General features: G+C 39.2%; 1 protein-coding gene across 1 annotated transcript in view; it reads left to right on the top strand.

Moving 5' to 3' along the window:
- Positions 1-12,307, top strand: part of lrp1bb (low density lipoprotein receptor-related protein 1Bb) — a 288,538-nt gene that overhangs the window by 132,001 nt on the left and 144,230 nt on the right. The window contains exons 7-10 of the mRNA XM_073473505.1: positions 470-632; positions 8,623-8,845; positions 11,111-11,303; positions 11,456-11,599. Of these exons, the coding sequence (XP_073329606.1) occupies positions 470-632; positions 8,623-8,845; positions 11,111-11,303; positions 11,456-11,599 (723 nt within the window). The remainder of the gene's footprint in view (positions 1-469; positions 633-8,622; positions 8,846-11,110; positions 11,304-11,455; positions 11,600-12,307) is intronic.

Below are 12,307 nucleotides of genomic sequence, written 5' to 3'. Positions count from 1 at the left end.
ATGGAGCAGGACTGATGACAAGTAGTTGGAATGTAACATCCTCTTCTGCTCTGATTTTTATTATTCATCCAACCCAGTCATCAGGATAATGTTTGCAGTATACGTTCCTGCAAACCAGATATGTTGAAACTTTTGCTTAGGTTGCAACTTTATGTTTTTTTAGGTTAAATTTTATATTTTATGTTCTGACAACGCTGTGGTTTTTGCACAAAAACCACAAACATGGCTGATATTCCAAGGTTTCGTCACAGGCATCCAGTGGTGCCACGCTTACAAATGTTGAAACACAGCCTTGAACTGTGGTCACTGGCTTTGCAGTATTCTTGCCTGTATGACAGTCAGGTTATGAATATGTAATGCAAATGTGATATAACACATATTGTAGAAATATCAATATCGTGTCCAAATGAATTCTGTGATTTTCGTCCACTGTTTTAAACAGGAGTCTAACACCTGTTTGCCATTGCAGATGTGGAGCACCTAGCCATCGACTGGCTGACAGGCAACTACTACTTTGTTGACCGAGTCACGGACAAGATATTTGCCTGTGGCCATGGAGGGGACACGTGTGTTACTATCCTACAACTAGACCTGCTGAATCCTAAAGGAATAGCTCTGGATCCTCTCATGGGGTGAGTGTTCTGCAGCCTATATAATACACCATCTCTGAAAGAGCTGCAAGGCTCATTTATCATCATGCATCTTTTGTTAAAGAAAGAAAATCATGGGAGAAGAAGAAAAAAATTCACTATGCATAACAATTGACTTGTCTGGTAGAATGTGAGCAAGTCACAATGAAGGGATTTAAATGATTCCCTGTCCTTCAACTCTTTTCTCTTTGAGCGGTGTAATTTGGCGGATAGTGATGCTTCAGACAGCTTGGACTGTCGAGACATTCATTTGTATTCACTGATTTCACCCCACATCCCTCAGTAGAAAATGCCCCTGCAGGACTTTCCATTACGGATTTTTAGTCTCTGTAGAGATCACAAAAAAAGCTGAGCAACTGTGGAGTAAAAAATATCCCCACAGCGAAAAGTGAAACATTTACAGCATGTGGTTGCCAGTCACACAGAACTCACTTATTGTGTGGGTTTCTTAGCAGTTTCCTGTTTAAAATAAAAAACAAAACAAATCAGTAATTGCGTCACCTGTACCAAAGATTTTAACCAGTTACCAGTAGTTTGAAGCCTTTTCTGTCCTTATTATTATTTTGAGTAAGCAGGAGAAGAGCACAGCAATGGTCAGGCACCAAGCTTGGATACAGGGCAGGTTTTGAATGGTACACAATGGTAACATATTACAGTAACGTACACAAAAATGTCAGTAGTTTAGGAGCGAGTAAGGAATGAATCAAGAATGACATGATAATTAATCGTTAATGAATCATTCTGAATAACTGTAATTCCAAAACTATATAGTAGATAATGATGAGTTACTAGGAAACAGACCAGGAGGTACTACATTAATGAATCATTAGGTAATGATTAGTTCATAGATATGTGTGAAATTAGTGATGACTCATTCATTACTAATTTACTGAATCATTAGCTACTCTTTTTGTTTACCTTCAAGTAATGTGAGATATCCTGCTGGGTAGTTACCCAATAGCCTCCTTAAATACTAGTTACATATTCATTAGTTACTCCTTTTCCTGGGAGTTCACAATTAGTTCTTTAATAACAAAAAATATTATATTCACACCACACATACATTCATATTCACATTCAAGTCATATTCTACCGCATAAGTGATGCTGAAACCTTAAAAAATAATGTTTTAAGGCTTCTGACAGAGATTTTAGAAAATGAGATGGACTAATAATAATGCTAGTTCCTTTCAGCACTGTAGATCATAGCACAGTAATGACCGCTCCACGCATCAGTAACAATAGAAGCATTTTGCCTCTGTGCACTAATTGTGTTACACTGTGTCACTACCAGCCACCATGAGGCCAAAGGCGATGTAAACTTTAACTCTCAACAGATAATTAATTTGATAACTGAAGCAGAACTACATCGCTTCTTTGTGCATTTCCAGTTTAAAAGCTGTACTTTAGTCAACAGCTTGGGTTATCACTATAAGCCATTTGGACTAATCACTATAATTAGCTGCTGGTTTCTTAATGACATGGAAAGTTCTGATTTGGTTGGCAGCGTCTCTGTGTTCTTATTAAATGCTGGTCATTAAGCAATATGGCTTATGGTAAATAACAGCATACTTATACCTTTGAGTTTCTGCTTAAGCTCTCTGTGAATCACCTCCGATAAGTAAGGGTGTTTTTTTCATTTTTTTATTCCAGGGATTTTATTATAATCACACATGACTCACAGAAATAAGTGTTCATTCTGTTGTGGGTATAGAAGGATGACAGTATGGGTATAGAGTCTGCTGGCCCACAAGGGAGCTGGACACGCAGGCTGCTGGCTAGATTGACTGTAGAAGGCAGAGGTTTTCCTAGGCTTCTTCTTGCCTCTAATTGGTGAGACATTGGTACAGCTTTTTTTGAAGAAAGCAAGTGTGAGAGAGGTCTGTCAGCCTCCAGAGCAATGGAGTGAAAACAAATGAAATCAGGGAGGTGATAGATAGTATAGCACTGTGTGAGGAACAGCGTTTATAGAATATGCTCTGGTTTGGCATTGCATTTTTTATTTGTTATTATTAGATTCTCTTCTTGTCTCCCTGCCCTTCCTACTGTCAGTTAAAGCATTTTCTTTTTTACTTTTTTAGACTAAAGTTTAATTGACAGTGCGGTTTGTTCATCAGCTAAAACTCTAACGTATTTGAAGCTACCTGTGAGTCCCATTTTAGTTTCATGTATAATGTTTATCTACAACTGGAAAGGATGTACTTTGTTTTAGAAAATTCTATATAGCCATGCTTGGCAAGACCAGTGAAGCCTATAGTAGATGATGTCAAAAAGTATGATAGAGTTCTCTGGTGTACATTTTCATTATAGACTCAAGATTCTGTGTAAGCAACAGTCAACCCTGTCCCCTGGAAATTAAAGGTGCATTATGTACAAATTTTAGATTTAAACATTCAAAATTGACTAAAATGATCAACAGAATGTGAAGAAATATCAGTTCTGTTACACATTGCACCTTTAAGTTTAAATAGTACAAATTTGTTTTAACAATGTGAATTTTCGAAAACATGATGTCTGCCTGGATTGTGTCACGGGGCATAATTTGAAGGAAATGCTACATTTCTTTTACTGATGGGAAGGTCATTGATTTTGAAGGTATTTGGTTTTGTTCCAAAGTATTCAAATAATAATAATAATATAATTTGACCAGATGATGGAGCTAGATTAAGCATTAAAGCATCACCGAAATTATTACAACTCATTCTGTGGGGACCATGAATGTCATCTGATATGAATTGAGATATTTAACTACAACCTGAAAATGTCAACATCATGGTGGAGTAGTAGGAAAAACTGTCACCTTCTCTTGAACATCAAGCAAAAAAATACTCAACAGCAATGTCTCTTTTCCAGAAATCATAATCAAAAAAATCTTGTTGTGAATCTTGTTGTGAGCAGTTTCACGTAGGAACTATTTTTCTTTCTTCCAAACAAAACCTGCCCAGAGTACATCTACTTATGTACGAGAGGCCCACGCTTGTGACATTGTTGGATGTAAAAGGTAATGGCATTCCTCTAAGGGTGTCACGATTTCGATTTTAAATCGAAATCGATCGAAATTAATTCACAATCTCGAACTTCGAATTAAAAAATAGAATTGTCGATGCTGCCACGCCCCCATGTCACGTCTGGTCGGCTTGCCAAGGGGAAAAAACACACACGTGTTGAAGTGCTGCGAGTCAACCTCCTCTAACTTAGCTACTAGCTAAGCCAGTAGCTATTAGCTACAGCCAGTCAAAAGATAGCATGGTGTTACACCATTCCTGTTCGGCTCCCGGACCGTAGTCGGGAAGCACAGGGGAGATGATTTCCTCCAGGGCCGAAGTTTATGTTAACCTTTGGGATGAACCCCCTTTCACGTGTTAAGCTGGTCGGGAAATAATACCAGGGAGCTTTGCTGTATCTTGAGGAGCCGTCGCCTTTATTCACAGCCAAACTGCAGCCTATATTGTACACTTTATTGCTGTCACTACTACTGCTACTCCTTTCGCTTCTCCTTCCTCTCCCATTCATTCACTGTCCGCACGTATGCACGCTCCCTTACTCTCGCTCGCCCACTCACACCTTATGCACCTTGTGTTCAACTGTTCGGAAATAGTTTGTTAAGACACTTAATTTTTCAGAGAAGACTATGGACATGGCTGTTTTATTTTTTGTTTGTTTTGTTGTGAACTTGAATGTCATCTTCTGTGAAGAAGACTGCAGTTACAAAAGAGAAACTAGATGGCAGGTTATTTTGTTTAAGTTTCCAATTGACTGAAGATATAAGTTATTGTTACATTATGTTGTTAATAAATGTTTTAAATTTGACAATGTAGTGTGGTACATTGCTAACAAAGGTCAGATATTATATTGCATAAAAGTCTAGTCTAAAAATGGCATAGCAACCTGTGCTTTATAAAAAATAAATGTAAAAATCGAGAATTGAATCGAATCGTGACCTTAGAATCGAAAATTGAATCGAATCGAGGATTTGGAGAATCGTGACACCCCTAGCATCCTCCAAGGCTGAGCTCGGGCAGCCTTCGCGAGTTCACGAGCTTAATAGTGCCTACATGTGACTGCTCCCAACAAGGTCTGATGATTATCTTGAATAACCAAGTTATCCACATGTTTGTTTTGCTGACACAAGCCGACTGTAATCTAGTTCCATTGTATTCGAGAGAAGGTGGACATCTTTATGGCTGATATTTGCAAAACTCTGCAACTCACACCAAAACAATCATTATGAATAAATAGTTGAAAAATACTGTGCCTTTAAGTCTGAACCCAGAAGTGCTGTGAAAAAGGAAAAACCTTGATGATACAGAGTAATTTGTTGTACTGTTAATATGAAACATTATCTCATCTATTTTAACTGCAAAACTGCAAGAAATAAAAACTACAAACAGCTTACAGCCTTCAAGCCACCGTGTCTGTCCAAATGTGAGAAATAATCATTTACATATACACTAGTCTAAAGAAAGTGCATCTCAATCAGAAAACAAATTAACTATTTCCTACCACGGCTGTATAAAATGGACAGAAAGCTACTACTAAAAAAAAAAAAACATGAAATCAACTTTGGTGTTCATGTCTATCTTCATCGTCAGTCTTCTTTCTCACTGCAGGACATGTTCTATTTTCCAGTGGTCCCATGCGGTTTATTTTATCAGGGGGGCTCATTTCCAGAATCCAACATGGATCTGGTTGTAGCTGCAGAATGCACAAGTACAGCATCAGCACCATCCTAATCCCAGAAAGCTATCATTTGTATGCCACGTGGAGGTGCACCTGTTTGGGGAGCTGGGTTCCTTGCTGACGCAAACGTTTTTTGGTCTAGGGTTCAAAGGGCAGCCCATCTCTCCCCTGGCTTGACTTGTGCAGATTAAGTCGGCTTCCCGCAGCTCTCTGGCTGTAGCTTGTTATCATTGGAGGCTGCTGGAGCTCCGTCCTCACTGAGCCCCAGCAGGACAGCAGGACAAGACTTCCATGTTAATTATGTGCAGACATGGGCGGTTTTCGATGCTTAAAGTGACAGTCCGTGAGATCTCTGCTTTTAGGTAAAGGATGTTTTATTTGTTTGTCTAATGGTATTCGGTCCCTATTGTAGGAAACAATTAGAATACATGTAACACCTGTTTTCTCAGTATCAGTCTCACATTCCTCTGGCTCCCTGTGTCTTTTAGAATTGATTTTCAAGCCCTCCTCATGGTTTTTCAGGTACTAAATGGTTTGGCTCCTCTGTGCATCACACATTGTCTGTCATTTTATGTCTACTCACATACCCTCAGGCCCTCTGCAGCATGTCTTCTAAATGTCCCCAAAATTACCACAAAGGAAATGGGAAATGCTGCTTTTATTGCGTTTGCCTTCAGGTTATGGAGCTTCTGCTGCATGTATCAGAGAGGCAGCCTCACTGGGAGGCATTTAAACACATTCTGATGTTTTTTTTTTGTTTTTGGAGGTTGGATTGTGCTTTAATTTAACAATAATTCTACACCTTTTATATGTGTTGTATGCTCTGCTGCAAATATCAGTGAGTGTCCAGCGTCGTGACACATTTCTTCGCAAACTATCTGCTGAGAAGCTTTGAGTTTATGTAGCTTGTGCTTGTTTCTTGTTTCGTCACCCGCAGGGACAACGAGTCCTCCAATCTAAATGACTAAATGGTATTATGTGCTATTGCTTCCAAAAATAACTTACAGAGTGTTTCTTGAACTACTGCCCATTTCATAAGGATGACATTGTTAGTCAGTGGCTTAAAAAATTGGAACATATGACGTTAAAAACAAACATTTTCATGATAATTTTCTGATTCACCCACGCTATGTTTAAGGGTTGGTTTTATAGTTTTAGGCATGAAAGTGACTTGTTCAAGGTTTTGGAGGAAAATGTGGATGGAAATGGGTTGCAGACAGAGCACTACAATGGATAAATGACTTGCTTTGTTGACCGAACTATACACTTCAGCCTCATCCCTAACATCATTTGCAGTGCTATAAAAACATCACACTACTACATCCTTTGCTCCTGACATACAAGAGTCATAATTCACTTGTTCACAAGAGGCCCTCGTGAGGTAAATTGGTCTGCTGAGGCATTTGAACAAACAACCAATGCAATCGTTTGAGGAGAGTAACGCTTTGACTTTTGCTGCGTTTGCTAAATACTGAATGATCAGCAACCTTTAAAAGCTCCTTTGTTGCAGCTCCCTGATTGCAGACCAAAATGTCAACTGTAAACCAAGTGTATAATGAGAAAAATTAGCTAATTTTAAGCGAAAAATCAATCAAATAATGACCACTAGGAGGCAAAAAGTACTGAGAAATAGTTTTTTTCACATTGGGTTATTTCGACTACATTTTGGAGAGGAATTGATATTTTTGTTCCACTCCTACTACAGTTGTGACTGGGCACTGTGCTTTTTCAGTTTTAACATGTTTAGAAAAATGACACATGATACTATTTTAAATGCACCACTTATGCTTTGGTGAATAATACTCCCTCCATCACACATCAAGTAAAAAATAAAATAACAAACTCTTAGAGTGTTTGTGCCATCTCCTGAATGTAAGACAAATATTCACTTTTGAGAAAAATATCCAGATTTTTATATTGCTTGATGCCAAACTACTTTATTCATCATCCACTCCTTGGGTTTTCATTTACTTTCTTTTCATGTGTTGCTGGGCAGGTAGCATTCAGTTGAATGGGCTGAAAGCAACATATCGACGGCAACATTTATTTTATTTTTTTTTCAAATAAAAACTCATGTCATCTGAATAACTTGAAAGATAACAACGCCACTTACATGCTACACACACAAGGGCTTAGTTGTAAATAAAAAGGGTGCTGGGGGTCTGAGACATTCGTAGCAGGCTCACAGCAGGTGTGTAGCTACAGTTGAGCTACAAGCAGGAGTTTTATGCTGCTGTTTTATACTTCTTCTATTTCCTCTTGAGAGATGAGTTCACAACATGTATGACTGGATGCTTCTGACTGACTGTGGATGACACTGACTTAATGTCAGTACCTGATCATAGGGAATATTATTCATTTTTTATTTATGTTGTTTTGTACAACACTTGATGTCTGTCGATTAGGCAGAGGGGTCATCAAAAATAATCATGGTCATTGTCATCACTGTATGGCTATTACATATTGACATGCTGTATGCAACAGGTAAAGAAACTATTTAATGTAAAATCAGTTTTGATCAAAAAAGACAACTTTCTAAGTCCTAGGAGTCTCTTATCACTGTTGTTATGCCAGTCAGTCTTGCTGGTTTCACAGTTATATAATTAGGGCAGCTAATTAACCACTCAAAATTCTTGGTAATTTTTTAAACAATGGGACCTTGATTTCAGACAGATGTAGACATTTATTTCTAGACGCCTAATGACAATTTTGGCATAATAATTAGATACCATGCAAGGTAGGCTACAGTTACAGTTAGCTAACCTTCATTGATTAAATACAGTCTACAGCTGAGTCATTTTAAATAGAGAGGGTGTTTAATATGAAACTGACGGATAGATGATGTCATGCTAAAATACTGAGGCTACATACTGTCTATATAAAAAGGTTATCAATATGACCTTTAAATGCTCATTTTCAATCTTAACTACATCCCCATGCACACTGCTTCAACATGTTGACAATTCAATAGCTTGACAGACCGTCCATGTCTTGTTGCTAAGCTATGATTGGATAATTGCTGTTCTGGGGAGGGGTTCAATGAGTTGCAGCTTGGATAAACATATTAGGCTAAAACAAAGTGGTATTCTGTTTATCGAATGGCCTGAGGTAAATGCTCTACAACACCAAACAACCCAGAGTCATGCATAATGTATGACTGTGCTTATTGTGGTTGTGATTGTATGTAGAAGAAGTATGTCTGAGAAGAGAAATGAATGAGACTCTGCTCTCCCAGAAAAGTAGACAACATTCTTTACAAAATGTAATCATTTAAACACTCCTACCCTCTGCAGAATGCTCTTCTTCACTGACTATGGGAACGTAGCCAAGGTGGAGCGCTGCAACATGGACGGCACTAACCGGACTCGGCTGGTGGATTATAAAATTGAGCAGCCCACTGCTGTGGCATTGGACGTGGTCAAGAAGCTGGTGTACTGGGCAGACGCCTACTTGGATTACATCGATGTGGTGGATTACAACGGCAGGAACAGGCACACCATAATCCACGGGAGCCAAGTGAGTGTCATATTTCACTGTAAGCGCTACTTTTTGTCTTCCATGGGCTCCACATCATAAGTTCTGTCTCCCTCTTCAATTGAGAGACTCCAAATTGTTATATGAGAGGGGGTTTCTTGGTTAATTTTCTCATTTAGGGCACCGTGCTTTATCACCGCAAAACAGGTGGCATATTCACTGCTTGTTGTTATAATTCACTCTTCATTTTAATATAAAAAGGTCTGTTGAATGGGGAATGGATGATTTATTAAATTGAAGGAATTGAGGCACATTCGGGGCTGTCCTCTAAATGAGCATATCAATAGTCTCTCTCCTGTAGTACACTTTTGAGGCCTTTCATCATAGATTATGACTATTCATTAATAGACCCTTTCAAGCAAACTTGGACTAGATATTCACCCTTTATGAGAAAAGAAAATGAACATTTCAAGCACCTTATTGTGTATGCAGGTGTTCTTTGCATAATATTGCCTACTCCATTAGTCTGTGGCCTAGTTAGACAGAGGATCTTCACTTCATTGCATCCACATGATGAATGGCATGCAGCTCCGCTTAACATGTTTTCCATTGACTGGATGAACTTTTTGATCACAAGTAAAACTTTGCTCACATTTAAAGCAGTTTAATCCTTTATTCTCAAAATATCCTCCATATATATAGTGCTTAAAACAGTTTCTCACTTATGATTCATCAAATACAGCAGCTTGATCAGTGGCCTCAAGCTTCAAACTATGACACTGTACCCCTCTAGCATCAGTTTTGCGCGTGAGGGCTCTGCAGTCAAGTTAGGCACAAAAAAATTGCTGACAAACATTTCACATATTAAGACTTTTGGACTGTGATTTATGTTGTCAAATAGTTGCTATTTGATTAGGTTCAGGCAAAAACAATAAACAAACACACTTGACTTGATTAGGTTTAGGTAACAAAACTACTGAGTTAAGTTTAGGCATGAAAACTACTTGGTTAGGTTTAGACAACAAAACAACTTGGTTAGGTTTCTGCAACAAAACTGCTTATTTAGGTTTAGACAACAAAAACACTTGATTTGGCAATACACTACCTGGTTAGGTTTAGGAAATGACTTGGTTAATTTTAGGCAGCAAAACTACTTGGTTAGGTTTAGGAGAAAATCCAGCTTTGTGTTAAAATAATGTCAGTCGCATCACTTTCATTACGTATTACGTAGGTTCACTTAATAACGTAACATAACTTAAAAACAAAATATGCACAATGTGGTACACTGCTGTGCTAGAGCGGAACTCCGAGAAATTACTCTAGAGAGGTAACTACAGCATCAGACTTAGACTTAGACTTAGGGCCACAGACCAGGCTGCTGTATTCGATACGTGGGAAAGAAAACTGGCTGTTATTGTCAGAATAAAAACATAATTCTGACTGGCTGAAGGGCTGTGGATTGATCTTATGCAGCACAACTGTAAAGTGGTAGTACTTATAACTCTTGAGTCCTGCTCAGGAATAATTTTGCACAGGATGGCCTTCACTTTTCAACGATGGCTAACCAATGCTGAGCACAGAGTTGCAGAAAAACAAAAATTAATTAATTTCAGTTTAATTAAACTTCTTATACTTCTTTTGATTACCACAACCTTGCTCTTCTATTTTCCCCTTTATGAAGTCGATCCTGTCTGGTTGATTCTGTCATCATATTCAATCCAGCAAGTACCAAATAGCATGCATTACATATGCTAGAGGTAAAGATGCAAGTACATTCTATGCACACCCTTTTTAGTAGTATGTGTGACATTGCTTTGAAAGTTTCCATGTAAAGGTAGAGTGCCAGGGCCAAATTCCATAGAGAGAGAAAGAGAGAGGGGGGGATGGTTGAGTGGTTTGTTTGTTATTTTATTTATTTATTTATTTATTCTGACGCATGTTTCTTGGTGCCCCTGATGTTAAAGTGTGACCCAGCGAGCTTAGGTGTACTTCCTGTGAACACAGCTCATCCAGCCATGTCGCTTTCTGTGGGTGTCAGCCTGTTAAATGTAGCATGGAGGCTGTGGTGTCAGGGCCAGTGGTCTCCCCGTGGAGTCCGGCTTTTGACCCCATGTGGGCTGCCAAATGTAGACAGCCCCGCTCTCCCACCTCCATTCTGCTTGCTGCATGATTAAAGATAAAAGCCCTTTAACAATTTATGTTTGTTATTGTTTTTTTTGTTGTGTCTCTCTTGTGGTTTTACTTATTTTTGGCCTCATGGATAATGAAAAACAATAAATAAATAGCATGGATCTTCTTGTTTTTCAGGTGTCGTATATTTTTTCATTAGCTGTGTTTGAGGACTACCTCTATGCTACCCACTCTGACCCTTCCAAAGGGAGTTCCTCTGTGGAGCTGCTGCAGATCCACAGGTTCAACATCACAGAGGAGAGCAAGATACTAGCCAACCTGGGGAATACTAAAAGACTCTGTGTTTACCACAAACTCATTCAGCCAAAAGGTAAAGGACACTTTCTGTGGAGGTTAACATGTGCAAGTATGTGTCAGAATCGTCCACGTCTTGTGACGCAGAAGCTGGAGTCACACGAGTACAGAAAGAGGATGCTTCAGTGGCTTATAATGATTTCTCTGTCTTTCTGATTTTGTCTACAGTCAGGAGTCACGCATGTGAAATAGGTTCATACGGAAAGCCGGGTGGGTGTTCCCATATCTGCCTTCTGAGTGGCAGCTACAAGTCCAGAAGCTGCCGATGTCGTACCGGCTACCGTCTGGGGTCTGATGGGCAGTCCTGTAAAAGTCAGTACATGTTTTTCCTTGGCAGTAAATATGTGAAACCTTGTGTGCTTTTCCTCATTTTGTTTTAATTTCAAGGATTTTCACTGGCAGTGCTTCCTGTTCTTAATAAGCAGGAATCCTGACTCATGCCTTAAAAGGATGTTTTGCATCAGTGCTCTTTTTGATATTGACATGCAATTGTAAAGGTCATGTATCATACTAGAGCCGCTATACAGTGACAGTGACAAAGATGAGCACTGGTGGACACAGGCCCATTTGAAAGTGACGTTCCGCTATCGACCTGTCGCGAGCCTGATTGATTATTGCCATAATGAGGTTTTAAGTTTGTCTGCATTTGTTGGCTGCTCTGATCAATTGCTGGACATTGTGTCACTGACAATAAAAGCAGAAGATCAAATTGATGACACAATCTGAGGGGCCCACCAATTTTCGATCGGGGTAACGAAGCATTGGGAGGCTTGGCGTGACACATTTGATTTATTCCCCCCTCATAGATGTTCTGATGCGCCAGCTATCTCGCTCTTGCTCGCGCGTTCCCACTCCCTAAGCATAATGATATTCGTTGCTAAATGGTAGTGCTTCTTCATACAGCAGTCACAGTGGGGTTTGATATCTGGGTCTCTTGCAATCCTTAATTGTCTCCTGGGTAGTTGGTCTCTCCCTCACAAAATGATAAATTGAAGTGAGGCATGTGTGGTCCTCACCCCC

The sequence above is a fragment of the Pagrus major genome, chromosome 9 (genome assembly GCF_040436345.1).
Source record: "Pagrus major chromosome 9, Pma_NU_1.0".
Lineage (NCBI taxonomy): Eukaryota > Metazoa > Chordata > Actinopteri > Spariformes > Sparidae > Pagrus > Pagrus major.
This window is presented reverse-complemented; position numbering and strand designations above follow the sequence as displayed.